We start from the raw sequence: 24,724 nt of genomic DNA, 5'->3' as shown, positions 1-24,724 counted from the left end.
TCTATATCAGCATCAGAATTCAGGGAGAGGAATAGCAATTGAATATAAGAAAAGTCTGGGGCTCTTTATTGGTAAATGTAAATTAATACATTTTAATCCCTGCACATTAATCGCATCTCAGCCTTTTGACTGAGATCAAGTGTAATACCTCCCCCATCCACTGTAGCACCCAGGAACTTTCTGGTCAGGTTGAGAGAGAGGAAGAATTTAAGTAGAGAAAGCATTAATTCTAAGAAGTCCTGTCCTTCATGTCCCCAAAGTGAGCAGCATGAGATGAACCCACATTACCATTCTCTGAAAAGAACTTGTTTAGAGGGGCAGGGGCTTTGGTGTGTGAAATAGTCTTGGTGACTTCCGGAGTGAACCCTCACCCTGAGCCCCTGCTGCCTGCCAAGAAGAAGGTTTTACGTGTCTCTTGCTTTGGGAATCTCCTCTCTTCCTGCACCCAGGGCTGTCGCAAGCATCCCTTTGCTTCTCTGTGGCAAGCACGAGGAGCTCTGGCAAGCCCATCCCCAGGTGACTCACTGTCTCTGTGTTGTGTCATCCCAAGGAAGGGAGGTGCAGCAGCGGCCAGGCCATCCATGGTGACACGGGAGAGCTCCCGCATCCAGGCATCCCAGTGGTATTTTGGAGGGGCCGAATCTCCCGCTTTGGCACTTTTGACCCTCGTTGATCTTCCTTGGTCTTCTAAAGCTATCCATTGCTCTGGGGAGTGGTGACTTCTGAATTTTTAGCAGCCTTTTCTTATCCCCAAAACCCATTTGTTTAAGATGGGTTTTGCTTCTGTTGATGCAACTGTATCTCTAAAACATCCTTCTTACCCTACCTGTTGTGATCAAAGATCTAATACTTAATGGGGTGGAGGAGAAAGTGTGCATTTGTGACCTTTTCATTTGATCTTCTGGCCATGTGTTTTGATGGGGGTATATTTCTAATGTTAAATTCAGCCTTGCCTTATTTGATTTTTTTTTTTTTAATGTTCTCTCTCTTTCACCTGTTTTGTCTTAATTCTACCTGTTGACTGCTTTTCCCCCCTCTCCTTCCTGAATAACCCATCATCCCTGATATTTGGGATGGCTTTTCCAGGCCTTCTGTTGCTTCTGTTTCTAGACCTTATCGCAGCAAGAGAATCGTGATTGTTCGGTTGCCTTCTCTTCATAGCTTCGTCCATTTTTGTTTGGCTTGCAGCAATTTCTCGGTTATCTGAGTTCCTGAACCATTTCATTTATTGCTTGGGGAACAAAGATTCATAAAGCCTATTTTAAATGTTTTTTTCCCCCTCTCCCTCCCATTTGCCTGGAGCTCCCAGTGGCTGTGAGGCTGCTTGCCGTACCAGGCGCCACGGGAGCCTCCTTTGACACACAGAGCCCCACCAGACCACAGTTGGGGCATCGCAGTCTTGCCTTGCTCCTCTGGCCCCGCTCACCATTTTTGTGCTTTGGCTTTGTCCTCACTTCCTTCAATGTATGTGCCTCCCATTTTTTTTTTTTGTTTTTTTGGTTATCATTTGTTGTTTGTTTCATCTGGTTCCTGGTTTTCTTTTATGACATAGTCAGCTGTGTGTGGATCTGTAGGGTTTGGGGCACCAATCAGTTATGTTTTGTTTGCCTTTTTCTTTTCTTTTTTTTGTCAAACCCGAGAGAAAACGTCCCATAAGGAGCTAGAAGTTTCTAGTTCACAGCCTTTGGAATCTTCCTGGCCTTTGACTCCTCATGGCCCCTGAGATCCTAATCCGTTTTCTCCCAGGAGGTCTCTGGGGGGCTGAGCTGCTGCAGGGGCACAGGTGGGTAGGGAGGGTCGGGGGATCATCCCAGGACATCATTGTGCATGCTTTTTGGTGCAGCCTCTTTTTTTTTTTTTCTCTTTTTCTTTTTTTTCCCCTAATGCTTGAGTTATGAATGAGGATGACCTCTACAATCATGATGTCTCATGACTACTTGTTCCTTCACCAGCTTTCTGATGCATGGTCTTAATACCTGTGAGTTTACTTTGCTCCAGACCACAATCTTCAGTCGCCTCAACAACCACCTATTAGAACATTAAAAGGAAATAAATTGAGGATCCCTTGTTGCTCTCTCGACTTCACTTGAAATCAGACATCCTAGAAATGGCAAGAAAGGAGCCAGGGGGAGGTGTCAAGGAGGGAGCAGTGATGCCACTTGCACCACTGTGTGTCAGACACTGTCCTGGAGCTGGGGCACCCCAGAGGGCCCTGAACTCTGGAACTCTTGCCAGGTTGCTGTTGAGGCTGCTGAGATGGCCACCTCCCACCATGTCAATCACAGGTGGACAGTAGTGGAGCCAGCTTCCCGCGCCCCTTTTTGTGTGAGCAGAAAAGGGAGCAGCACAAGCCTTGCCTAACTGCCAGGTGCCAAGTGCCTCTCCCCGCCCGCTCCATCCCCTCCCCTGGGCCGAGTTTTGGCACCTGTTTGCCCATGTAAAGCAACAAAAGAAGAAAGCAGATCCTGACCTCTGTGCAGGAAAACCAAATTTACCCCCAAGACCCATTAGCACCTCCCCCTGGAACTGGATCCACTACTGGCCCAGGAATATGATGAGGAACCCTGGCTGGATTGGGCCGGAAGCTGGGATCTGATGTTCTGCAGACCAGTGCTCAAAAATGTGGTCGTTTTTTGAGGGACCACCTTCCTCACCCAGATCCAGTTAACAAGGTAGCTCATCACTTCTTGCATCTGCTCAGGGCTGTGCTGGAGTTTTGTTTTTACTGTGGTATACTTGGATGCAAGGAATATGTTTTGTTCCCCGATTTAGCGCACCAGCCTGGGAAGTGCATGTCACAGACCAACTCCACCTTAAAAAGTATTTTTTGAGACCCTCAGGCTACTCACTGAGCTGAGGATGTTTGAAAAAGTCACTGTGACAGATGCAATGGCTGAAGACATGGAGAAACTGAGGCCCCGACTGAAGAAGGTCCACATCAGGGAATTGGTGCTTGCCATCACAATAATGCCTAAGATGCATAAGCTCATGTTCACCTGTGGGAGAAAGTGTCGCTGCAGCCATGCCCATCCACCTGCAGCTCCCCTTACAGCTCACCCAGGGACATAACTGTGGCAGCCAGACCCCTACTAAGATGGCACCACAGCCCATGGAGACTCAAAACAATCTAGGGCAGATTTTCACTTAACCCTCAGTGGGCAGCAGACCCATCTTCCAGACGGAACAGTCAGAGAAGACTCTTGCTGGCTGTGAAACACTAACCCAGAATTAGTATTTTCCTGTGAACACAGACCTCTCTTACTGGTCCCACAGGAACCAACGCTTGCAGACCACAGGGCCTGGTAGTTATTACTTGGTATGTGCTTATAAGTGTGTGTGTGGGGGAGTCCTTACTTCCCAGGATCAGGTAAGGCACAAATTGGCCATACCTCCCTCCACGAGGCACCCCAATCCCCAAGTTACAAGTTCATTCAGGCCAGCTCCTCAGGGCATTCCTGGGCCTCTTTTGTGCTAAGACTTTACCTGTGCAGGTGTTTTCGGTGCATTCTTGCTTATTCCTTAACTTCATTTTACAGATAAAGAACCAGGGGCACTGTATAACTTGCCTAAAGTGCCTCAGTATGAGAGCCCATAGGATTCAACCCTAGACACTGTAGTTCCACGCTTTTAACCAGGACACAGTCCTGACTGGGGATACACCATCGGAAGTGATGTGAGTCATTCCAAGCATCACTTCAAGGACCTAAAGAATTTTTTCTTTCTTCTTCTTCTTTTTTTTTTTTTAAAGAAAAAACCTTGAGAGAAAAGGGAATCTTTAGAAGCCTCCTATACAAAACCTATATAGACCTTCTTGCTTGGCTGAGAATAAGGAAACTGCCTGCAGACATGCATGCCTCTTCCATGGATTGGGCCTATCTAGACCTCCTACTTATTTCTCTTAGGTTTACCAGAAGCTAAATATTTGAGAAAAGAGTGCCTTTTTTTTTTTTGGTGGTGGTGGTGTTGGGGATTGAACTCAGGGCTTTGTGCATACAAGGCAAGCACTCTACTAACTGAGAGTGCTTCCTTAGAATTTACACAAGGCATCTTATGGTCCAGTGGCAGCCTGCTGACATACACGGTTATGAAGGCTGGGTGGCAACTGATAAAGACTAAAAAACTTCCCAGTCCACAGAGTCATTTGTTTTACTTTGGACCACTTACCCCAAGAATCACACTCCACAGTACACCAACTGCAAGCGTGGCAGCTCCCACTGACTTAGCCCTAAACAGACGGTCGGGTTTGAGCCCAACTCTGGGTTGGGGATGCAATGAGACTCCTCTATCAAGCAGAGACTGGGGATGGGAGGCGAAGGGGATGCACCTGAGCCCTGGAGGGAGGCTGCTGGGGGGGGGAGGGTTCTCAGTTCAGGGGAATTTCCAGACGGTTCTTTCCAGTATCCCCGTATGCCTAGGGTACCCCACACGCCCAATTTTCCTGGCAATAGGGTAGACCGGCCAGAACACCCGATAATGACAGAAGAGCGATGGGCAGCGGGTTTCTCACCTTGGAATCGCGTGCAGAGAAAGTCTGAGGCACAGGGGACTTAAAATGAGAGGTGGGAGGTGGCGGTCTCCCCCAGAGCGGAACTAGCCCAACCGCAGGGAAGGTTTTAGACCTGTCAGGAGGAGGCCTCGTCCGCCGTCTCTTACCGCCCGCGCGGGACCCGGGTCGGCGCGACTCGGGAGGAGGCCGCTCCCGCCTGCCCGGCTCACTGCGGCGCCGGCTGCAGGCCCCCCGCCCGCCCCGGAGCCCGCCCGCCGCCCCCCGCCGCCCGCCCCGGGCTGCACCTCGCTGCCGAAGGCCAGCTTAGCGGCGGCGGCGGCCAGGGCCCCGAACGCGCCGGCGCACAGGCAGTTGAACGCGCCCCAGAAGCGGCGCCGCATCGCGCCGGCCTGCAGGTGCGGGGGCACCTCGGCTGGCGTGTCGGGGTAGGCGGTGGCCGACACGGCGCCCCTAGGGGGCTGCGGCTGTGGCTGCGGCAGCGACCGCGCCGCCATGATGCCTGCCACCCGCTGCCCGCCGCCGGCTGTCAGCCGCGCGCCCGCCCGCCGGAGCCCGAGCGCTGAGGACGTGCCCACGTGACGGTCCACGCTCCGGAGGCGGCCACGTGACGTGCTTACGTGAGCCCGTCGTCCGCAGCTCCCGTCTTACGCAGGGTGGTGCCAGGTCCGCAGTGTAGACGCCAGGTCCGGGGCCCGCGTGGCGGCTGTGGGTGCGGAACGACAGCCGCTTGCAACCTGCGGCCTCAACCCCGGCCACACAGCGCTGCCCTGCACCGACCCCCGCAGCGTATTCATGCCCAGTCCTGACTCGTCGGAACCGCGAGTCACCTGCATTCCCACGCCTCCTGCCCGCTCACCTGTTCTTTCTAGGTCCAGACACGTACAGTGAAGAGCTGCTTCGACAGAGGGCGCTGGACACCTCCGGACTGAGAAAGGAGGCTGGGGTGGAGAGAGGGTGGTGCGCCGCCCTACGTGGGAAGTTAACCTGAGGGTAGGCAGTGAGAAGTCGTCCGTAGTCACTCTGCTCAGATCAACGTCACCTCTGATCTTCTATGCAATTATGTGTCTTTATAATGTCATTTAAAAACTGCATTTTCTTGAAATCATAGAACTGTTGGAATGTATGCTATTTCCACTCTCCAGGAAAATTAGTACTTTTTCTCTATGCATATTTAGTTATATAGAGTACAAATGTTAAAAGTATTTTATATATGGGATCCCCAGCCCACCCCATCCCCCAGCTTCCATGCTGAGAATTGAATCAATCCCTCGCCTCCTCCTCGCATGCTCAGCAGGTGAGGTGAACTACCTCGCCAGCCTGGGACTTTTCTAAAACACAAATGATTTCACAGCACACATAATGTTCAACAGCATTCTGTTCCCTGTTCTGGGAGTTTTCATGGAAGTCTTTGTGTGCCACCTTGCTTCGCCCATAGAGTGGTTTGTGGCTCAAATAAAATCATGGATGATCCCTGTAACTCTTATGAGGTACAGACTGTCCCATTTTGCAGATGAGAAAATTGAAGCTCAGAAAAAATAAAGTAAACCCCCGCTCAAAAAGTGTTCCCCTTAAAATTCCTTTCTTTGAATCTTCAAGAAATCAAGTGGTGTCTGCCTGATCAAGACTACATAATGTACAAGGGGTTCTCTTAGAACAAACAATGTCTTTTCTAGGACTAGCAGTTGAGCATCTTCAAGCCACCTGCTCTGAAATTTTCACCAGTCCTGTGGTGGTTCCTCTGGTTGTCTATCTGTACTAGCCTGCCAGCTCCTTGAGGATAGTTAATTACACATTCAGTTGTTTTCAGATGTCTAAGGCCTAGTGCAGGGCATTGCATTGAAGCTATCTGGAGCTGGACTGAGGCTCTAACGAGCTCCTCCAAGACAGTAGCAGTGCTACTGGTTAAAGGACCACACTGAGGAGCAAAGCCTTAAGTAACTGTTGTTCTAAGTGCACATGGGCATCCTGCAGCATACTTGTCTCCTCACAGGACTTTGTCAGGGCAGAAAAATACATGCCTTTTTCTGTTCCTGCTGCAGCACTGGATAGTGCGACCAACTCATCTGTGACCTTTCTACAGATGTTTGAATACACTGTGGACAAACTTACTAAAAAACGATGCAAGCCAGAATTGCCTCAACTGGGTAAACGAGGGGAATCTCCCATTCCACATTTACTTAAAAAAATTAAAACAAAACTTAAAGATGGCTTATAAGCAAAAAAAATGATCCATTGAGTTCTGGGAAACCCTAGACTCCTCCTCACCTAGAAGAGCCAGATGTCATAATCTAAAAGGGGGCAAAGAGGGAATTTTAAAGCATGAAGCCCCTGGGGTGATGGTGGGGGCTGTGATGACCTGGGCAATGAGTGCCTTCTGCCACCCTTTTTTCTCCAGCCTTGCCTCAGTGTCGTTTCTTTTCATGGTGTCCATTCCTCTGTGCCTGTCTTTTCTTCTGTTCAAACAAATGAGCACATAATCTGGGCCAGGCCCTTCCTGTTCCAAGCATCATAGTAACCTGGATGCGTAAGACCAGATCCCTGTACTCCTTGGGTTCTCAATCCTAACTCCATGTCCTGAGGACTACCTTGTCTTCTTTCCTTGCTATGAGTGATGTTACGGGTTAAATTGTGTCCCCTAAAAAGATAGGTTAAGGTCTTAACTGCTGGTAGCTGTAAGCGTGACTTTATTTGGAAATAGGGTAATTGCACATGTAATCGCAATAATCTAATCCAATATGACTGGGTCCTCATAAGAAAAGCGGTGCAGGGGCGTGTGCAGCTTGGTGGTAGGGTGATTATCTAGCATGCATAAGGTCTTGGGTTTGATAAAAGGCGGGGAGCAGTAGGGAGAACCCCATGATATATGTGATACTGTGAATGGAGTGACACTTCTACAAGCAAAGGAATACAAAGGATTGTTGGCAACACCAGGAACTGAGAGAATGGCATGGGACATATGCTCTTCCGGGCCAACACACCTTGATTTTGGACTTCTGGCCCCAGAACTGTGAGAAAATAAACTGTTGCTTTAAGTCACCCAGTCTGTCATTTGTTATGGCAGCCCTAGCTAACACAGGTGATAAGACCCAAGCCTCTTCACTACCAATGTCAGTACTCTACCTTCTCCCTCCAAGGCAGTTGCTACCTTTTAAATTCCTTTTACATACCCGGCCCTTAGGGATTTACTACTATTCCTTGAGACTTCAAACATACATTAAATTTAAACTTCTTTCTACAGCTTTATTAAGAGGTATAACTCAAAAACTGTAAAATTCACTTATTTCTTTTCTTTTTGGCAGTATTAGTGATTGAACCCAGGGCTTCTTACAGTCTAGGCAAGTGCTCTTCAACTGAGTTATATCCCCAATTCTTTAAAAAATTTTTTTTAAATGTATGTGTTTGTTGGTACTTTGGATGAACCTAGGGGTTTTCTAACATTGAGCTTCATCCCCAGCACAATTTTTATTTTGAGATAGGGTCTTGATAAGTTGGCTCATGATGGTCATGAATTTGCAGTCCTCCTACCTCAGCCTCCCAAGTGTCTGGGTGTGTATGACCATGCTTGGCAACATTCACTCAAGTGTACAATTCAATCTTTAGTCATTTAGAGTTGCATAGCCATGTCCACAAACTACATTTCTGCCACTTGAAAAAGTTCCCTCATGGCATATAGTCTTTCATACTCCAAGCCAAGCAACCAATGATCTGCTTCCCATTGTTTTGCATTTTCTGAACATTTCACATAAACTGTGGGGAGCCATTCTCACACGTGATCGGGTGCCTCCCGTTAAGGGTCTGAGGCACTTTGGCAAAAGTCGAAGTTTTTCCCGGCCCTTTCCTGATGAGAGAGCCCATCCGTGTGGGGGTGTGCCTGACCACTGACCCAGGGGACCCAATCACTGACCCTGACCTTGGAGTGCAGTCCCCCCTCAACCTTCATTGGATGGAATTCTACCCTGAATCTCTTGTTCCCTAATAAAAGGCTAGTCCCCAGCATGCTCTCTCTCTCTCTCTCTCCTGCTAGCCCTGAGTAATCCCTGCTGTCCTGCTGGGCAGTTTAGAGAAGCGAACCAGAGAGGGGAGCCATCTCGGACCTAGCAATAGAAATAAGGTAATTGAGTCTTGTATTTTTATTTCGATCTCTTCTAACTAACTTTATGCCTAGAACCTCATTAATGAAACCACTGCGCAGGCCGCGTGGTAGAATTTCCTGTAGCCAGTAGAGGGCACTTGGAGACAGCAGAAAACTTGAAGGAATTGGCTCTAATGATGGAAGCACAAGATCAGGTATGTGGGGTTTGCTTTCCTAAGAAGAAGAGATCCAGGGCAGGAGCTGAACCTCCCAACCCCTCTACACCACCACCTGCCAGGAAACAGTTTGTCATGGGTGCACGGTGGGAGGAAATGCCAATGGAGGAGACTCGGCCCCTCACATTCCGGATCCTTTCTAGAGCGTCAGTGGGTTCTCGAGGCTGCAGTTGCCTGGGGGTAGGTGGGCAATGCCAGACCGGCAAGGACTCCCTAGGTTGCAGGTCTTCCCACCCGATTCAGGGTTCTTCCCACTCTTCCCACTCAGTCATATCTCAGTTCCATGCTCCTCTGGGGATCCAGAGAGGGCCTCCCTGTACATGGGCAGTTGAACTGGTCATGGGGACATTTGAATGAGTCCCTCTGCTTTGGGGGCAGGAAGTTGGGAGGCCTGGTTGATGTCCTCCAGGTGAAGTGCAGGGAGGCATGTCTGGCCAAGAAGAACACTTACCCACGGGTGTGGATGGAAGAGAAGAAACATCACAGATTGAGAGGAAACCACTTGCACACCCTCCTGCCATTCCCAGGATCAAAGGAAAGCATCTTAAAAAATAGTTTACAAAATGCTCTGTGTTATTAGGGTATTTCCCACCTTTTGAAATTAGCCCACCTAATTAATGCATCTTCCTTTTACACCCCCACCCCAAACATTTGCAAATAAGTTACAGGCATTATGACCCTTTTCCTCCTCAACATTTAAATTTTTTTGTAGTTGTAGATGGATAGAATGCCTTTATTTTTATGTGATGCTGAGGATTGAACCCAGTGCCTCATGCATGCTAGGGAGGCACTCTACCACGGAACTATAGCCCCAGGCCTCGCCTTAACATTTAGCCTGTATTTTCCAAGCCCCATAAAGCCCAGCACAGTGATTAAATCCAGGACTAAAATGTTTGTTGAATGGTATCTAGCATACACCATGCTAGGCTAATCTTGCTCTGAAGCCCCGAAGAACTTAAACCAGTGAGGGAAATCTGGACCTGTAGCTTAGATCAGCAACTTGGGGACCAGCAGCTCAGCAACACATAGCAGATGAGACAAATCCAGGAAAAGGAAGCAAGAGAGGAACCTGGGAAATGAAAGGCAAGGCAGAATCCATCAAGGTTTCCATGAGTTTCCAGGGAAGCCATTGGAAGAGGATATTTCTGAACTACAGCCAAAGGTTTAGGGACCTCTTCTTAGAAGAGAAAGAACAGAAAAGAGATGTGTTGTTCTTCCACACCCCAAAATATATAAGCCCACAGTCCTCCTCGGGGCCTCTATTACCTGTGACACTAAGGCCTTGAATAGCTGTAGCCATATCCAACCCCTGCCTCTCCTGGGTGCCTGACCCCCAACAGTGGTGTCTCCTGCCACCCTCAGGCCCCGGAAAAAGCAACTGTACTGTATTCTCAGCTGTTCTGGTGTTCTGCAGAAACTGGAACCGACCAGCCAAAGCAGGTAAAGTTGCAGGGCTCAGGAACCAGGTAAGTAGGCCCCTCAGCCCATCAGCTGTGGTCTAGCCCCTGGTCCCTGTCAGTGGCTGTGCTCTCAAGGATGGAATCCCCACCCACCATAATTGTCCCAGGGATGAAGAGGGAAGGCTCAGCCAGATGACAACAGCCAGCCAAGCCTCTGGGGCTTTACAGACATATATGATTGCCACTTCTCAACTCTCAGTGATAACTGGTTGGTCATATTTTGCATTTTTATCAATTCATCATGAGTCAATATTTTTATAAAATACCATAACACCAAATTATGAGAAAAAATAAAATGCAAAGCAAAGGAAACTAAAATATAATATCAAATTTTATTGGATTCAACAGACATTAAATTGCATTTTAAAATATAAGAACAAACATAGGGAAAACTAAAAGCTTTATGAAGACAGTACCCATTATTCATTGAAAATGTGCCTAGGGCATTTAGTATGGAGACTCGTTGTTAAATTCAACTTTCATAGTTCGGCAGCTATAACTAACCAAATAGTAAAAAGATAGGTAAGTGGTGATTTTCTGTACTAAACACTGAGACCCACTTTTGAATGAATACTGTTTTATCAGTATTAAGGTTTATAATATAATAAATGAGTATGATTCTTTTAATCTTTTTTCAGCTAGCTCATGTTGATAACTGTCCCATTAACAAGGGATAATGTATCAGCTTCTCAGCTATCTTTTACAAACACTCCTGATTGAAAAACCAGTCTAAAATGCTGTTGGGAAAGGAAGCTGATATATTTACAGTAATTTCTTGACAAAAAATTTCCAATGGGGTTTGTTTACCAGCCGGTAATTCAGGCCGAAGAATACACAAAGCAAATTTTTATGCCTCCAAGTTAGATGATAATGTTAAGCTTTAAATTTTGAAAGGCTTGAATAAAAAATAACTTCATGGTAAAAGAAATAAATTAGAAAAATAAATATACACTTTCAGTTGTTCCGATTTTTAGGCATTTTTGGCTAAAGATTGCCAAACAAACCTTAAAGCATCACTTGTTGTAATGTGATCATTAGTTAGTGGTTCGTACCACCTGCAACCCAACCCAAGTGTTCCATGACACTTGAGTGGACCCACATGCTTGGTCATGTGCTTGGACTTCGTGACAATGTTAATTGTCCAAAATGCATCTGACCATTTACTCTCAATTTCCATTCTTATCTCATTGTGGACAGTTTGCAGACTGATGTGAGCCCGCAGACCATTCTTTATGTAGTGCTGGTGTGGGGACTTCTATGGTATAAAGCACCTTTTTGTTAAATTTAACGAATTTCTGTTTAAGTGATGAAGCTTTTAAACATAATTTGTTATTTTTGTTTCTAGAAAAATCCCCCTCATGGCACAGACAGTGGGGAGAAGTTGATGCCTTGGGATAGGCCCTTCTTCTCTTACTTAACCTCAAAACAAACATCATCAGTGAACATTTCCGCTTGATGATACAGCCACCCCTCATGCAAAGAAACATAAATGCATGGTTTCTTCAAACAGAAGTGCAGGATCTATAGGAGATGTCCAGGCCACATCTTGTCCTTCTTGACCCTGACTTGATGAACTAGAATCTGTGGGTGCATTGTAGTGTTAACTGTGGAATTGTTTAAGTAGGGGATGGAAGATTGAAAAAGCAAAAGGGAAAATTGATAAAGCAATAATACTGATAACCACGGGAATCAGAGCCCTCAATTCTGTAGGACTGGGGGAGCAAAGGAAATATGTGGCATTGTTTAGACAAAAAAATTTCAATCTAATGATTAAGTTACTGTCTCTTAGCTCTGAATTCACCATTATATACCCTGCTGAGGCTTCTGTGTCAGGTGCTGCAGATAGGGAGACCCCTGAGGGCAGGAGGAGAAGCAGGAGACCTGTTTCTTCCTGCCTGTGAGCTGTCTCCCTCAGCAGCGCTTCTCCACCCTGGCAACAGCATCGCTCTCCCTCATCCTAGACCTGCCTCAGCACAACACTCCTTCCACCTGCTCAGGGAGGGAAGTGGAGACGCACCCTCCCCTCAGAGCTCTGGGTTCCCCTGCTCAGGACCCCCTCCTATGGCCTTCTCAGTTTATTTTATTCTAACCTGTTTCCTTTGCTCCCCAAGTCTTACAGAAGTGGGGGCTCTGATTCCTGTGGTTATCAGCACTGTGTTTTCCCAACGTTCCCTTTTGCTTTTTCAATCTTCCATCCCCTTCTTAAGCAAGTCCCCATATTCCCTCTGTTGAAAAAGAGACAGTCCTTCCTACTGGTTGATAATTGTGATGACATTCCTCCAGCACCTAGTTCAACTTTGTCCTCCATTGGTCGGAATTCTTTGTGAGAGTAATGAAAATTTTCATTTTAGCAAGATCCAAACCATATGTGGCCAGGCCTATTAGATGGGCTTTCCAGGGTCAAAATGCAGAGAAGGAAGGAAACCGTGATGATAAACCATGGCCCTGAGGCCTGTTTAGAAACAAAGACCCTAGCACATTGCTATGATGATGCATATAAACTCTAGAGTAGAGGCGGTCATATCAATTGCGGGGCTAGCACAATCATCCAGGAGACGGATAGTTCGTGGCTCTGTTCCAGGTGGTGGTGGAGAAAGAGGTGAAGAGAGGGCAAATTCTAAATGCATTTTGAAGCCAATCTGACAAAGAGGTTTGCTGAGGATTAGATGGAAGGGGAGAGGAGTCAAAGATTGTCCCAGGGCTTTTGACCTAAGCAGCTGGAAGAATGGAGTTGCCATCGGTTGAGTTGGGGAAGGTATTAGTTGGATAAAGTTTCCGGAGAAATCCATGAGTTGAAGTATATGCACAGTTGACTTTGAAATGTCACTAGGTGTTCAAGTGCAAATGATTCCAAATCTTTGCTCTTTGACTTGATTTATCACTTCCCACTAGAATGAGGAAGCCTGATGTCAGTCCCTTTCAGCTCTCATTTCAGCATCTCTGGTGCGCAGCACAGTGCCTGGACCACAATCATCTCAGAAAATAGCATTTGAGTGAATAGATGAAAAAAAAATTGTATACTGCAGAGGTTCCAATTGAGGCCAAAGTTTGTCTTATTCAAGCTCCAACTCCACACTTGTTTTCCAGTCAGGAAGAGAATAACCATTTGGTGCTGTAAACTGCAGCTTCTAGTGTTCAACCCATCTTACTAGCTCATCACTTGTTAGTTGAAGTCCTTCTTCCCCAAAGTAGAGAGAAACCTCTCAGAAGGAGACACAGGAGCTTTCTGTCCTTCTTTTATAAGTGTGGCCCAGCCTGGATTCTGCTGGAGACTTATTCAGTCAGAAGACAGGGCTTTGACAACATCTCGGCTCTAGGAGGGGCCGAGGGACTGAGGTGGAGCAGGAGATGCCTCCTCCTGGCTTCTTTCTTTGTGTGTGGATGTGCTGTTTCTGTTGTGCCCCCATCTCCTAGGAAACCTGAAGAACATTCTAGAACAAGTTCTCTGGGAGCTTTCCTCTCTGCTCAAGTTCAAATCCAAGTCATTACAGACTGTCTGTTGGACACTTGTCAGGGGACCACAGCCAGGTGCCTCCTTTGCCTGGTGTCCAGCACAGAATAGGAGGAGCCCTTCTGGACACTCTGTACTTTCACCTTAATTCAGCCAGCTCGGCCTTCTGCACCAGTGTGACTCTATAATGAGCTGCCTATCCAGCACCTGACCTCTGATGTCACCTTCTTCATGGAGGCTTCCTTAACTGAAGATTGCCAAACAAACCTTAAAGCATCACTTGTTGTAATGTGGTCATTAGTTAGTGGCTCATGCCACCTGCAACTCAACCCAAGTGTTCCATGACACTTGAGCGGACCCACATGCTTGGTCATGTGCTTGGACTTCATGACAATGTTAATTGTCCAAAATGCATCTGACCATTTACTCTCAATTTCCATTCTTATCTCATTGTGGACAGTTTGCAGACTGATGTGAGCCCGCAGACCATTCTTTATGTAGTGCTGGTGTGGGGACTTCTATGGTATAAAGCACCTTTTTGTTAAATTTAACGAATTTCTGTTTAAGTGATGAAGCTTTTAAACATAATTTGTTATTTTTGTTTCTAGAAAAATCCCCCTCATGGCACAGACAGTGGGGAGAAGTTGATGCCTTGGGATAGGCCCTTCTTCTCTTACTTAACCTCAAAACAAACATCATCAGTGAACATTTCCGCTTGATGATACAGCCACCCCTCATGCAAAGAAACATAAATGCATGGTTTCTTCAAACAGAAGTGCAGGATCTATAGGAGATGTCCAGGCCACATCTTGTCCTTCTTGACCCTGACTTGATGAACTAGAATCTGTGGGTGCATTGTAGTGTTAACTGTGGAATTGTTTAAGTAGGGGATGGAAGATTGAAAAAGCAAAAGGGAAAATTGATAAAGCAATAATACTGATAACCACGGGAATCAGAGCCCTCAATTCTGTAGGACTGGGGGAGCAAAGGAAATATGTGGCATTGTTTAGACAAAAAAATTTCAATCTAATGATTAAGTTACTGTCTCTTAGCTCTGAATTCACCATTATATACCCTGCTGAGGCTTCTGTGTCAGGTGCTGCAGATAGGGAGACCCCTGAGGGCAGGAGGAGAAGCAGGAGACCTGTTTCTTCCTGCCTGTGAGCTGTCTCCCTCAGCAGCGCTTCTCCACCCTGGCAACAGCATCGCTCTCCCTCATCCTAGACCTGCCTCAGCACAACACTCCTTCCGCCTGCTCAGGGAGGGAAGTGGAGACGCACCCTCCCCTCAGAGCTCTGGGTTCCCCTGCTCAGGACCCCCTCCTATGGCCTTCTCAGTTTATTTTATTCTAACCTGTTTCCTTTGCTCCCCAAGTCTTACAGAAGTGGGGGCTCTGATTCCTGTGGTTATCAGCACTGTGTTTTCCCAACGTTCCCTTTTGCTTTTTCAATCTTCCATCCCCTTCTTAAGCAAGTCCCCATATTCCCTCTGTTGAAAAAGAGACAGTCCTTCCTACTGGTTGATAATTGTGATGACATTCCTCCAGCACCTAGTTCAACTTTGTCCTCCTTGGTCAGAATTCTTTGTGAGAGTAATGAAAATTTTCATTTTAGCAAGATCCAAACCATATGTGGCCAGGCCTATTAGATGGGCTTTCCAGGGTCGAAAATTCAGAGAAGGAAGGAAACCGTGATGATAAACCATGGCTCTGAGGCCTGTTTAGAAACAAAGATCCTAGCACATTGCTATGATGATGCATATAAACTCTAGAGTAGAGGCGGTCATATCAATTGCGGGGCTAGCACAATCATCCAGGAGACGGATAGTTCGTGGCTCTGTTCCAGGTGGTGGTGGAGAAAGAGGTGAAGAGAGGGCAAATTCTAAATGCATTTTGAAGCCAATCTGACAAAAAGGTTTGCTGAGGATTAGATGGAAGTTGAGAGGAGTCAAAGATCGTCCCAGGGCTTTTGACCTAAGCAGCTGGAAGGATGGAGTTGCCATCAGTTGAGTTGGGGAAGGTATTAGGTGGATAAAGTTTCCGGAGAAATCCATGAGTTGAAGTATATGCACAGTTGACTTTGAAAGGTCACTAGGTGTTCAAGTGCAAATGATTCCAAATCTTTGCTCTTTGACTTGATTTATCACTTCCCACTAGAATGAGGAAGCCTGATGTCAGTCCCTTTCAGCTCTCATTTCAGCATCTCTGGTGCGCAGCACAGTGCCTGGACCACAATCATCTCAGAAAATAGCATTTGAGTGAATGGATGAAAAAAAAATTGTATACTACAGAGGTTCCATTTGAGGCCAAAGTTTGTCTTATTCAAGCTCCAACTCCACACTTGTTTTCCAGTCAGGAAGAGAATAACCATTTGGTTTTGTAATCTGCAGCTTCTGGTGTTCACTGGAAACCCATCTTACTAGCTCATCACTTGTAATTTGAAGTCCTTCTTCCCCAAAGTAGAGAGAAACCTCTCAGAAGGAGACACAGGAGCTTTCTGTCCTTCTTTTATAAGTGTGGCCCAGCCTGGATTCTGCTGGAGACTTATTCAGTCAGAAGACAGGGCTTTGACAACATCTCGGCTCTAGGAGGGGCCGAGGGACTGAGGTGGAGCAGGAGATGCCTCCTCCTGGCTTCTTTCTTTGTGTGTGGATGTGCTGTTTCTGTTGTGCCCCCATCTCCTAGGAAACCTGAAGAACATTCTAGAACAAGTTCTCTGGGAGCTTTCCTCTCTGCTCAAGTTCAAATCCAAGTCATTACAGACTGTCTGTTGGACACTTGTCAGGGGACCACAGCCAGGTGCCTCCTTTGCCTGGTGTCCAGCACAGAATAGGAGGAGCCCTTCTGGACACTCTGTACTTTCACCTTAATTCAGCCAGCTCGGCCTTCTGCACCAGTGTGACTCTATAATGAGCTGCCTATCCAGCACCTGACCTCTGGTGTCACCTTCTTCATGGAGGTTTTCTTAACTCCCCATTTGAGTTTATGTCCTGGGCAGTGCTAGGGGAATTGTGAGTTCTGGGTCATTCTGAAAGCAAATGACAGAATCTGTTACCTGTGGGTAGCACTGAGAGAGAGAGAAGCCCGGAAAACTTTCAGGATTCCTGACAACACTTGATAGACCAGCCTTTTGACTTTAATTACTTCAATGAAGGCATATATGTCACTTTCTTTCTAGCTTACACATGTTCAAAGTGGAATTTTTCAAAGTGATTAACCAAATAAACCCTAACAGAATGTCATTAAATTCTTCCAGGAGACTCTAGATGAATCTAGAAAAGACATTGAGCTGATCTTGCATCCCCACTCCCCTACCCCAGTCTCTGAAGGTGAGCCTGAGTTTGTAGAATGACCCATCTCAGTTGCCTCTAGAATGGGAAGCTTTCTACTCAGGGCCCTGGGAGCAAGGGTCTGTGGTCACCCTATGCCCCAGATAGTTACCCTTTACTCTTCCTGGATCTCCCAGATCCACATGCTGCAAAGCTCTGTGTGATAAGGGGACAGACCCTGAAAAAGATGAATTGACCCAGTGCTGTCATCCTTGTAACATTTCTGAGTCACCACCTTTGAAGGAAGGACATTCATCTTTGTGATTCACAATGTTCATCTGCAGAGACTCCAACACTCCCCACAAAAACACAAGGCAGGAAGGAGCCAAGGTTCTTGGTGGTGTCTCCCATCCCCTGGCTAATTTCTGACAGCTGTGGTCAAGAGACTTGAATTGGCCTGACTTTTCTTTTTCCTTTGTTGTCAACTTCCAAGGAGTCATAGGTAAAGTTGACAATGGTTTAGCATTTAGATTTATTTATGGTTTGTTTTTTTTTAAGCAATTAAGTTACCGGATTAAGTTTGTGCAAAAATGAAGATGCTTATCTATGTAGTATCTACACAGTCAACCAAGGGCAACTGGCTGTGTTAGCCATCCTACCCCTGTCCTAGTGGCCATCTGGCAGGCAGGTGTCCTTGAAGAACAGTATCTGAGTGACTTGTGCTGAAAGGGTAGACAGTGCCCTCCCCACAGCTTTACAGGTAGAAGGTGAATCCAGGAAGTTCAAGGACCACCACTGGGTGCATCTTTGAGAAGTTGAACAGAAGCTATCATGCTGACAAACAACTTCTCTTGGAGGTCCGAGGGAGAGAGGGAACTGGTGATGGGACTAAAGTCCCAACCATAAGCACTGGCTTACGTAAAAAGGAAGGGAGCAGCTCCTGGTGGAAAGGAGCCAGGAAACTAGTCATGAGGACTAAAAAGTCACCATAGGCAGTGACCGTTCTTCCTAGGCCCTCCTTACTGAAACCTGCAGCAAATCCACCCCAGCAATGTTATTTGAGGTGAGGCATGCACAGTTACAGTTGAAACTGTAGAAGGGTCAGGCTCAAGATATGTGAATTCAAAAAGGAATTATCTAGGTTGTTAAAATTAATTTAGGGATGGTCTCATTGTTTGAATGACCTAGAGTTCTTTTGAACTTGTTTTCCTGATAAGACTCATCTCTAAAAGCTCATCCGAGGGGGAAGGATGTACTCTGATTTGGCTCTTTTTTTCTCTGTTGGGAATGACAGAACCATTTTGATGTTTGGAATGTGGGAAGCATTTTACTCTGTACATAAATCATCCTCGAGGCTCCAGGTGGCTCTCTGTATACAACCAGTGAGTCACAGGCAGACAGATGAGCCTCGGTGGGAAGACTTGGGGCATCCTCTGTTTGGGGATTTGTATCCAGCTGGTCTGGTCTCTGCTTTGGTCCATCATCCACACTTAGCCACAGTCCTGGGATCCACCATTCTCTCCAGGAAAATTTCATAGGGAGAAATTTTGAAAACAAATTGATTAACCCTTTTTCTTAACAACTGGTGTGATGGGCAAACTGGGAAGACTTGTATTTTAGGCACTTTTGTCTAGAGCTTGCTGTCCCATGTCAGGGGTGAGGGGAGTTTTGAGCACTGAAAAAATTTTATTAATATATTTTAATGTGTTATTTGAAGCATCACTTGGTGATTTTTTAAAATCCAATGTCTTTAAAATGATCCATGTTATTGTATTGTAAATAATTTAGATGATTAAAATGGATTGTTTTAAACAATATTTAGATTATAGTTTTACTTTATTTCAGTCACATGTTTTTTGTTCTAATTCACATAGGAAATGCACTTGATTAGAAACAGTCCATATCTTGTCCTGACAGTGTTCTGTATTTTAGATTTTTATGTGTAGGGAAGAGCCTCTATGTGGCATACGATTCAGAGTTAAGTTCACACAGTTAAGTCAGTAGTTGGCTGGCCGGATGGACCATTCAGGTGAATTATCTTGGATGCCTAGATCCTTAAAGGTGAAGAAAGTGTGAGATTAAAGCTAGGCCCACAGAAGATGTTGCAGGTCAGTCTATTCAGCATTTATACACATGGAGCCCTTTTACCTGGGGAAATATCTGGAATCATGCAGTCCTTGGCATCTGATCTGGTAGTGAGTGACCCTGTGTGTGCTTATGTGTGATATGTTTTCAGAAGAAAAAACCTGCAAGCCAACTACCTACAGTTTGCCAGCGTAGAAGAGTTTGAATAATCGAGGATTAACTGAATTTAAAACTTACCAAATTCTATATCAGCATCAGAATTCAGGGAGAGGAATAGCAATTGAATATAAGAAAAGTCTGGGGCTCTTTATTGGTAAATGTAAATTAATACATTTTAATCCCTGCACATTAATCGCATCTCAGCCTTTTGACTGAGATCAAGTGTAATACCTCCCCCATCCACTGTAGCACCCAGGAACTTTCTGGTCAGGTTGAGAGAGAGGAAGAATTTAAGTAGAGAAAGCATTAATTCTAAGAAGTCCTGTCCTTCATGTCCCCAAAGTGAGCAGCATGAGATGAACCCACATTACCATTCTCTGAAAAGAACTTGTTTAGAGGGGCAGGGGCTTTGGTGTGTGAAATAGTCTTGGTGACTTCCGGAGTGAACCCTCACCCTGAGCCCCTGCTGCCTGCCAAGAAGAAGGTTTTACGTGTCTCTTGCTTTGGGAATCTCCTCTCTTCCTGCACCCAGGGCTGTCGCAAGCATCCCTTTGCTTCTCTGTGGCAAGCACGAGGAGCTCTGGCAAGCCCATCCCCAGGTGACTCACTGTCTCTGTGTTGTGTCATCCCAAGGAAGGGAGGTGCAGCAGCGGCCAGGCCATCCATGGTGACACGGGAGAGCTCCCGCATCCAGGCATCCCAGTGGTATTTTGGAGGGGCCGAATCTCCCGCTTTGGCACTTTTGACCCTCGTTGATCTTCCTTGGTCTTCTAAAGCTATCCATTGCTCTGGGGAGTGGTGACTTCTGAATTTTTAGCAGCCTTTTCTTATCCCCAAAACCCATTTGTTTAAGATGGGTTTTGCTTCTGTTGATGCAACTGTATCTCTAAAACATCCTTCTTACCCTACCTGTTGTGATCAAAGATCTAATACTTAATGGGGTGGAGGAGAAAGTGTGCATTTGTGACCTTTTCATTTGATCTTCTGGCCATGTGTTTTGATGGGGGTATATTTCTAATGTTAAATTCAGCCTTGCCTTATTTGATTTTTTTTTTTTTAATGTTCTCTCTCTTTCACCTGTTTTGTCTTAATTCTACCTGTTGACTGCTTTTCCCCCCTCTCCTTCCTGAATAACCCATCATCCCTGATATTTGGGATGGCTTTTCCAGGCCTTCTGTTGCTTCTGTTTCTAGACCTTATCGCAGCAAGAGAATCGTGATTGTTCGGTTGCCTTCTCTTCATAGCTTCGTCCATTTTTGTTTGGCTTGCAGCAATTTCTCGGTTATCTGAGTTCCTGAACCATTTCATTTATTGCTTGGGGAACAAAGATTCATAAAGCCTATTTTAAATGTTTTTTTCCCCCTCTCCCTCCCATTTGCCTGGAGCTCCCAGTGGCTGTGAGGCTGCTTGCCGTACCAGGCGCCACGGGAGCCTCCTTTGACACACAGAGCCCCACCAGACCACAGTTGGGGCATCGCAGTCTTGCCTTGCTCCTCTGGCCCCGCTCACCATTTTTGTGCTTTGGCTTTGTCCTCACTTCCTTCAATGTATGTGCCTCCCATTTTTTTTTTTTGTTTTTTTGGTTATCATTTGTTGTTTGTTTCATCTGGTTCCTGGTTTTCTTTTATGACATAGTCAGCTGTGTGTGGATCTGTAGGGTTTGGGGCACCAATCAGTTATGTTTTGTTTGCCTTTTTCTTTTCTTTTTTTTGTCAAACCCGAGAGAAAACGTCCCATAAGGAGCTAGAAGTTTCTAGTTCACAGCCTTTGGAATCTTCCTGGCCTTTGACTCCTCATGGCCCCTGAGATCCTAATCCGTTTTCTCCCAGGAGGTCTCTGGGGGGCTGAGCTGCTGCAGGGGCACAGGTGGGTAGGGAGGGTCGGGGGATCATCCCAGGACATCATTGTGCATGCTTTTTGGTGCAGCCTCTTTTTTTTTTTTTCTCTTTTTCTTTTTTTTCCCCTAATGCTTGAGTTATGAATGAGGATGACCTCTACAATCATGATGTCTCATGACTACTTGTTCCTTCACCAGCTTTCTGATGCATGGTCTTAATACCTGTGAGTTTACTTTGCTCCAGACCACAATCTTCAGTCGCCTCAACAACCACCTATTAGAACATTAAAAGGAAATAAATTGAGGATCCCTTGTTGCTCTCTCGACTTCACTTGAAATCAGACATCCTAGAAATGGCAAGAAAGGAGCCAGGGGGAGGTGTCAAGGAGGGAGCAGTGATGCCACTTGCACCACTGTGTGTCAGACACTGTCCTGGAGCTGGGGCACCCCAGAGGGCCCTGAACTCTGGAACTCTTGCCAGGTTGCTGTTGAGGCTGCTGAGATGGCCACCTCCCACCATGTCAATCACAGGTGGACAGTAGTGGAGCCAGCTTCCCGCGCCCCTTTTTGTGTGAGCAGAAAAGGGAGCAGCACAAGCCTTGCCTAACTGCCAGGTGCCAAGTGCCTCTCCCCGCCCGCTCCATCCCCTCCCCTGGGCCGAGTTTTGGCACCTGTTTGCCCATGTAAAGCAACAAAAGAAGAAAGCAGATCCTGACCTCTGTGCAGGAAAACCAAATTTACCCCCAAGACCCATTAGCACCTCCCCCTGGAACTGGATCCACTACTGGCCCAGGAATATGATGAGGAACCCTGGCTGGATTGGGCCGGAAGCTGGGATCTGATGTTCTGCAGACCAGTGCTCAAAAATGTGGTCGTTTTTTGAGGGACCACCTTCCTCACCCAGATCCAGTTAACAAGGTAGCTCATCACTTCTTGCATCTGCTCAGGGCTGTGCTGGAGTTTTGTTTTTACTGTGGTATACTTGGATGCAAGGAATATGTTTTGTTCCCCGATTTAGCGCACCAGCCTGGGAAGTGCATGTCACAGACCAACTCCACCTTAAAAAGTATTTTTTGAGACCCTCAGGCTACTCACTGAGCTGAGGATGTTTGAAAAAGTCACTGTGACAGATGCAATGGCTGAAGACATGGAGAAACTGAGGCCCCGACTGAAGAAGGTCCACATCAGGGAATTGGTGCTTGCCATCACAATAATGCCTAAGATGCATAAGCTCATGTTCACCTGTGGGAGAAAGTGTCGCTGCAGCCATGCCCATCCACCTGCAGCTCCCCTTACAGCTCACCCAGGGACATAACTGTGGCAGCCAGACCCCTACTAAGATGGCACCACAGCCCATGGAGACTCAAAACAATCTAGGGCAGATTTTCACTTAACCCTCAGTGGGCAGCAGACCCATCTTCCAGACGGAACAGTCAGAGAAGACTCTTGCTGGCTGTGAAACACTAACCCAGAATTAGTATTTTCCTGTGAACACAGACCTCTCTTACTGGTCCCACAGGAACCAACGCTTGCAGACCACAGGGCCTGGTAGTTATTACTTGGTATGTGCTTATAAGTGTGTGTGTGGGGGAGTCCTTACTTCCCAGGATCAGGTAAGGCACAAATTGGCCATACCTCCCTCCACGAGGCACCCCAATCCCCAAGTTACAAGTTCATTCAGGCCAGCTCCTCAGGGCATTCCTGGGCCTCTTTTGTGCTAAGACTTTACCTGTGCAGGTGTTTTCGGTGCATTCTTGCTTATTCCTTAACTTCATTTTACAGATAAAGAACCAGGGGCACTGTATAACTTGCCTAAAGTGCCTCAGTATGAGAGCCCATAGGATTCAACCCTAGACACTGTAGTTCCACGCTTTTAACCAGGACACAGTCCTGACTGGGGATACACCATCGGAAGTGATGTGAGTCATTCCAAGCATCACTTCAAGGACCTAAAGAATTTTTTCTTTCTTCTTCTTCTTTTTTTTTTTTTAAAGAAAAAACCTTGAGAGAAAAGGGAATCTTTAGAAGCCTCCTATACAAAACCTATATAGACCTTCTTGCTTGGCTGAGAATAAGGAAACTGCCTGCAGACATGCATGCCTCTTCCATGGATTGGGCCTATCTAGACCTCCTACTTATTTCTCTTAGGTTTACCAGAAGCTAAATATTTGAGAAAAGAGTGCCTTTTTTTTTTTTGGTGGTGGTGGTGTTGGGGATTGAACTCAGGGCTTTGTGCATACAAGGCAAGCACTCTACTAACTGAGAGTGCTTCCTTAGAATTTACACAAGGCATCTTATGGTCCAGTGGCAGCCTGCTGACATACACGGTTATGAAGGCTGGGTGGCAACTGATAAAGACTAAAAAACTTCCCAGTCCACAGAGTCATTTGTTTTACTTTGGACCACTTACCCCAAGAATCACACTCCACAGTACACCAACTGCAAGCGTGGCAGCTCCCACTGACTTAGCCCTAAACAGACGGTCGGGTTTGAGCCCAACTCTGGGTTGGGGATGCAATGAGACTCCTCTATCAAGCAGAGACTGGGGATGGGAGGCGAAGGGGATGCACCTGAGCCCTGGAGGGAGGCTGCTGGGGGGGGGAGGGTTCTCAGTTCAGGGGAATTTCCAGACGGTTCTTTCCAGTATCCCCGTATGCCTAGGGTACCCCACACGCCCAATTTTCCTGGCAATAGGGTAGACCGGCCAGAACACCCGATAATGACAGAAGAGCGATGGGCAGCGGGTTTCTCACCTTGGAATCGCGTGCAGAGAAAGTCTGAGGCACAGGGGACTTAAAATGAGAGGTGGGAGGTGGCGGTCTCCCCCAGAGCGGAACTAGCCCAACCGCAGGGAAGGTTTTAGACCTGTCAGGAGGAGGCCTCGTCCGCCGTCTCTTACCGCCCGCGCGGGACCCGGGTCGGCGCGACTCGGGAGGAGGCCGCTCCCGCCTGCCCGGCTCACTGCGGCGCCGGCTGCAGGCCCCCCGCCCGCCCCGGAGCCCGCCCGCCGCCCCCCGCCGCCCGCCCCGGGCTGCACCTCGCTGCCGAAGGCCAGCTTAGCGGCGGCGGCGGCCAGGGCCCCGAACGCGCCGGCGCACAGGCAGTTGAACGCGCCCCAGAAGCGGCGCCGCATCGCGCCGGCCTGCAGGTGCGGGGGCACCTCGGCTGGCGTGTCGGGGTAGGCGGTGGCCGACACGGCGCCCCTAGGGGGCTGCGGCTGTGGCTGCGGCAGCGACCGCGCCGCCATGATGCCTGCCACCCGCTGCCCGCCGCCGGCTGTCAGCCGCGCGCCCGCCCGCCGGAGCCCGAGCGCTGAGGACGTGCCCACGTGACGGTCCACGCTCCGGAGGCGGCCACGTGACGTGCTTACGTGAGCCCGTCGTCCGCAGCTCCCGTCTTACGCAGGGTGGTGCCAGGTCCGCAGTGTAGACGCCAGGTCCGGGGCCCGCGTGGCGGCTGTGGGTGCGGAACGACAGCCGCTTGCAACCTGCGGCCTCAACCCCGGCCACACAGCGCTGCCCTGCACCGACCCCCGCAGCGTATTCATGCCCAGTCCTGACTCGTCGGAACCGCGAGTCACCTGCATTCCCACGCCTCCTGCCCGCTCACCTGTTCTTTCTAGGTCCAGACACGTACAGTGAAGAGCTGCT

General features: G+C 47.5%; 3 protein-coding genes across 3 annotated transcripts in view; all 3 read right to left on the bottom strand.

Moving 5' to 3' along the window:
* Nucleotides 1-19,337, bottom strand: part of LOC144253676 (uncharacterized) — a 42,721-nt gene extending 23,384 nt beyond the window's left edge. Inside the window, exons 1-4 of the mRNA XM_077796276.1 lie at nt 19,316-19,337; nt 9,267-9,358; nt 5,364-5,491; nt 5,125-5,210 (exon numbers count right to left, since the gene is read on the bottom strand). Of these exons, the coding sequence (XP_077652402.1) occupies nt 5,125-5,210; nt 5,364-5,491; nt 9,267-9,296 (244 nt within the window). The 5' untranslated portion in view covers nt 9,297-9,358; nt 19,316-19,337. The remainder of the gene's footprint in view (nt 1-5,124; nt 5,211-5,363; nt 5,492-9,266; nt 9,359-19,315) is intronic.
* On the bottom strand, nt 44-5,049 carry LOC144253674 (transmembrane protein 42-like). The gene is made up of 3 exons (XM_077796274.1): nt 4,792-5,049; nt 2,850-2,996; nt 44-2,028 (listed from the first exon to the last, which is right to left on the bottom strand). The coding sequence occupies exons 1-3, from the start codon at nt 4,999-5,001 to the stop codon at nt 1,918-1,920; spliced, it is 468 nt and encodes a 155-aa protein (XP_077652400.1). The 5' UTR covers nt 5,002-5,049; the 3' UTR covers nt 44-1,917.
* Nucleotides 19,338-19,363: 26 nt separating the features above from the next.
* LOC144253671 (transmembrane protein 42-like) lies at nt 19,364-24,369 on the bottom strand. The gene is made up of 3 exons (XM_077796271.1): nt 24,112-24,369; nt 22,170-22,316; nt 19,364-21,348 (listed from the first exon to the last, which is right to left on the bottom strand). Exons 1-3 carry the CDS (start codon nt 24,319-24,321, stop codon nt 21,238-21,240), a joined length of 468 nt encoding a protein of 155 aa, XP_077652397.1. The 5' UTR covers nt 24,322-24,369; the 3' UTR covers nt 19,364-21,237.
* Between the last annotated feature and the right edge of the window lie 355 nt (nt 24,370-24,724).

This window comes from Urocitellus parryii, chromosome 3 (genome assembly GCF_045843805.1).
Source record: "Urocitellus parryii isolate mUroPar1 chromosome 3, mUroPar1.hap1, whole genome shotgun sequence".
Taxonomy (NCBI): Eukaryota; Metazoa; Chordata; class Mammalia; order Rodentia; family Sciuridae; genus Urocitellus; species Urocitellus parryii.
The sequence above is the reverse complement of the archived record's forward strand: the minus strand, read 5'-3'. Positions and strand labels throughout refer to the sequence as shown.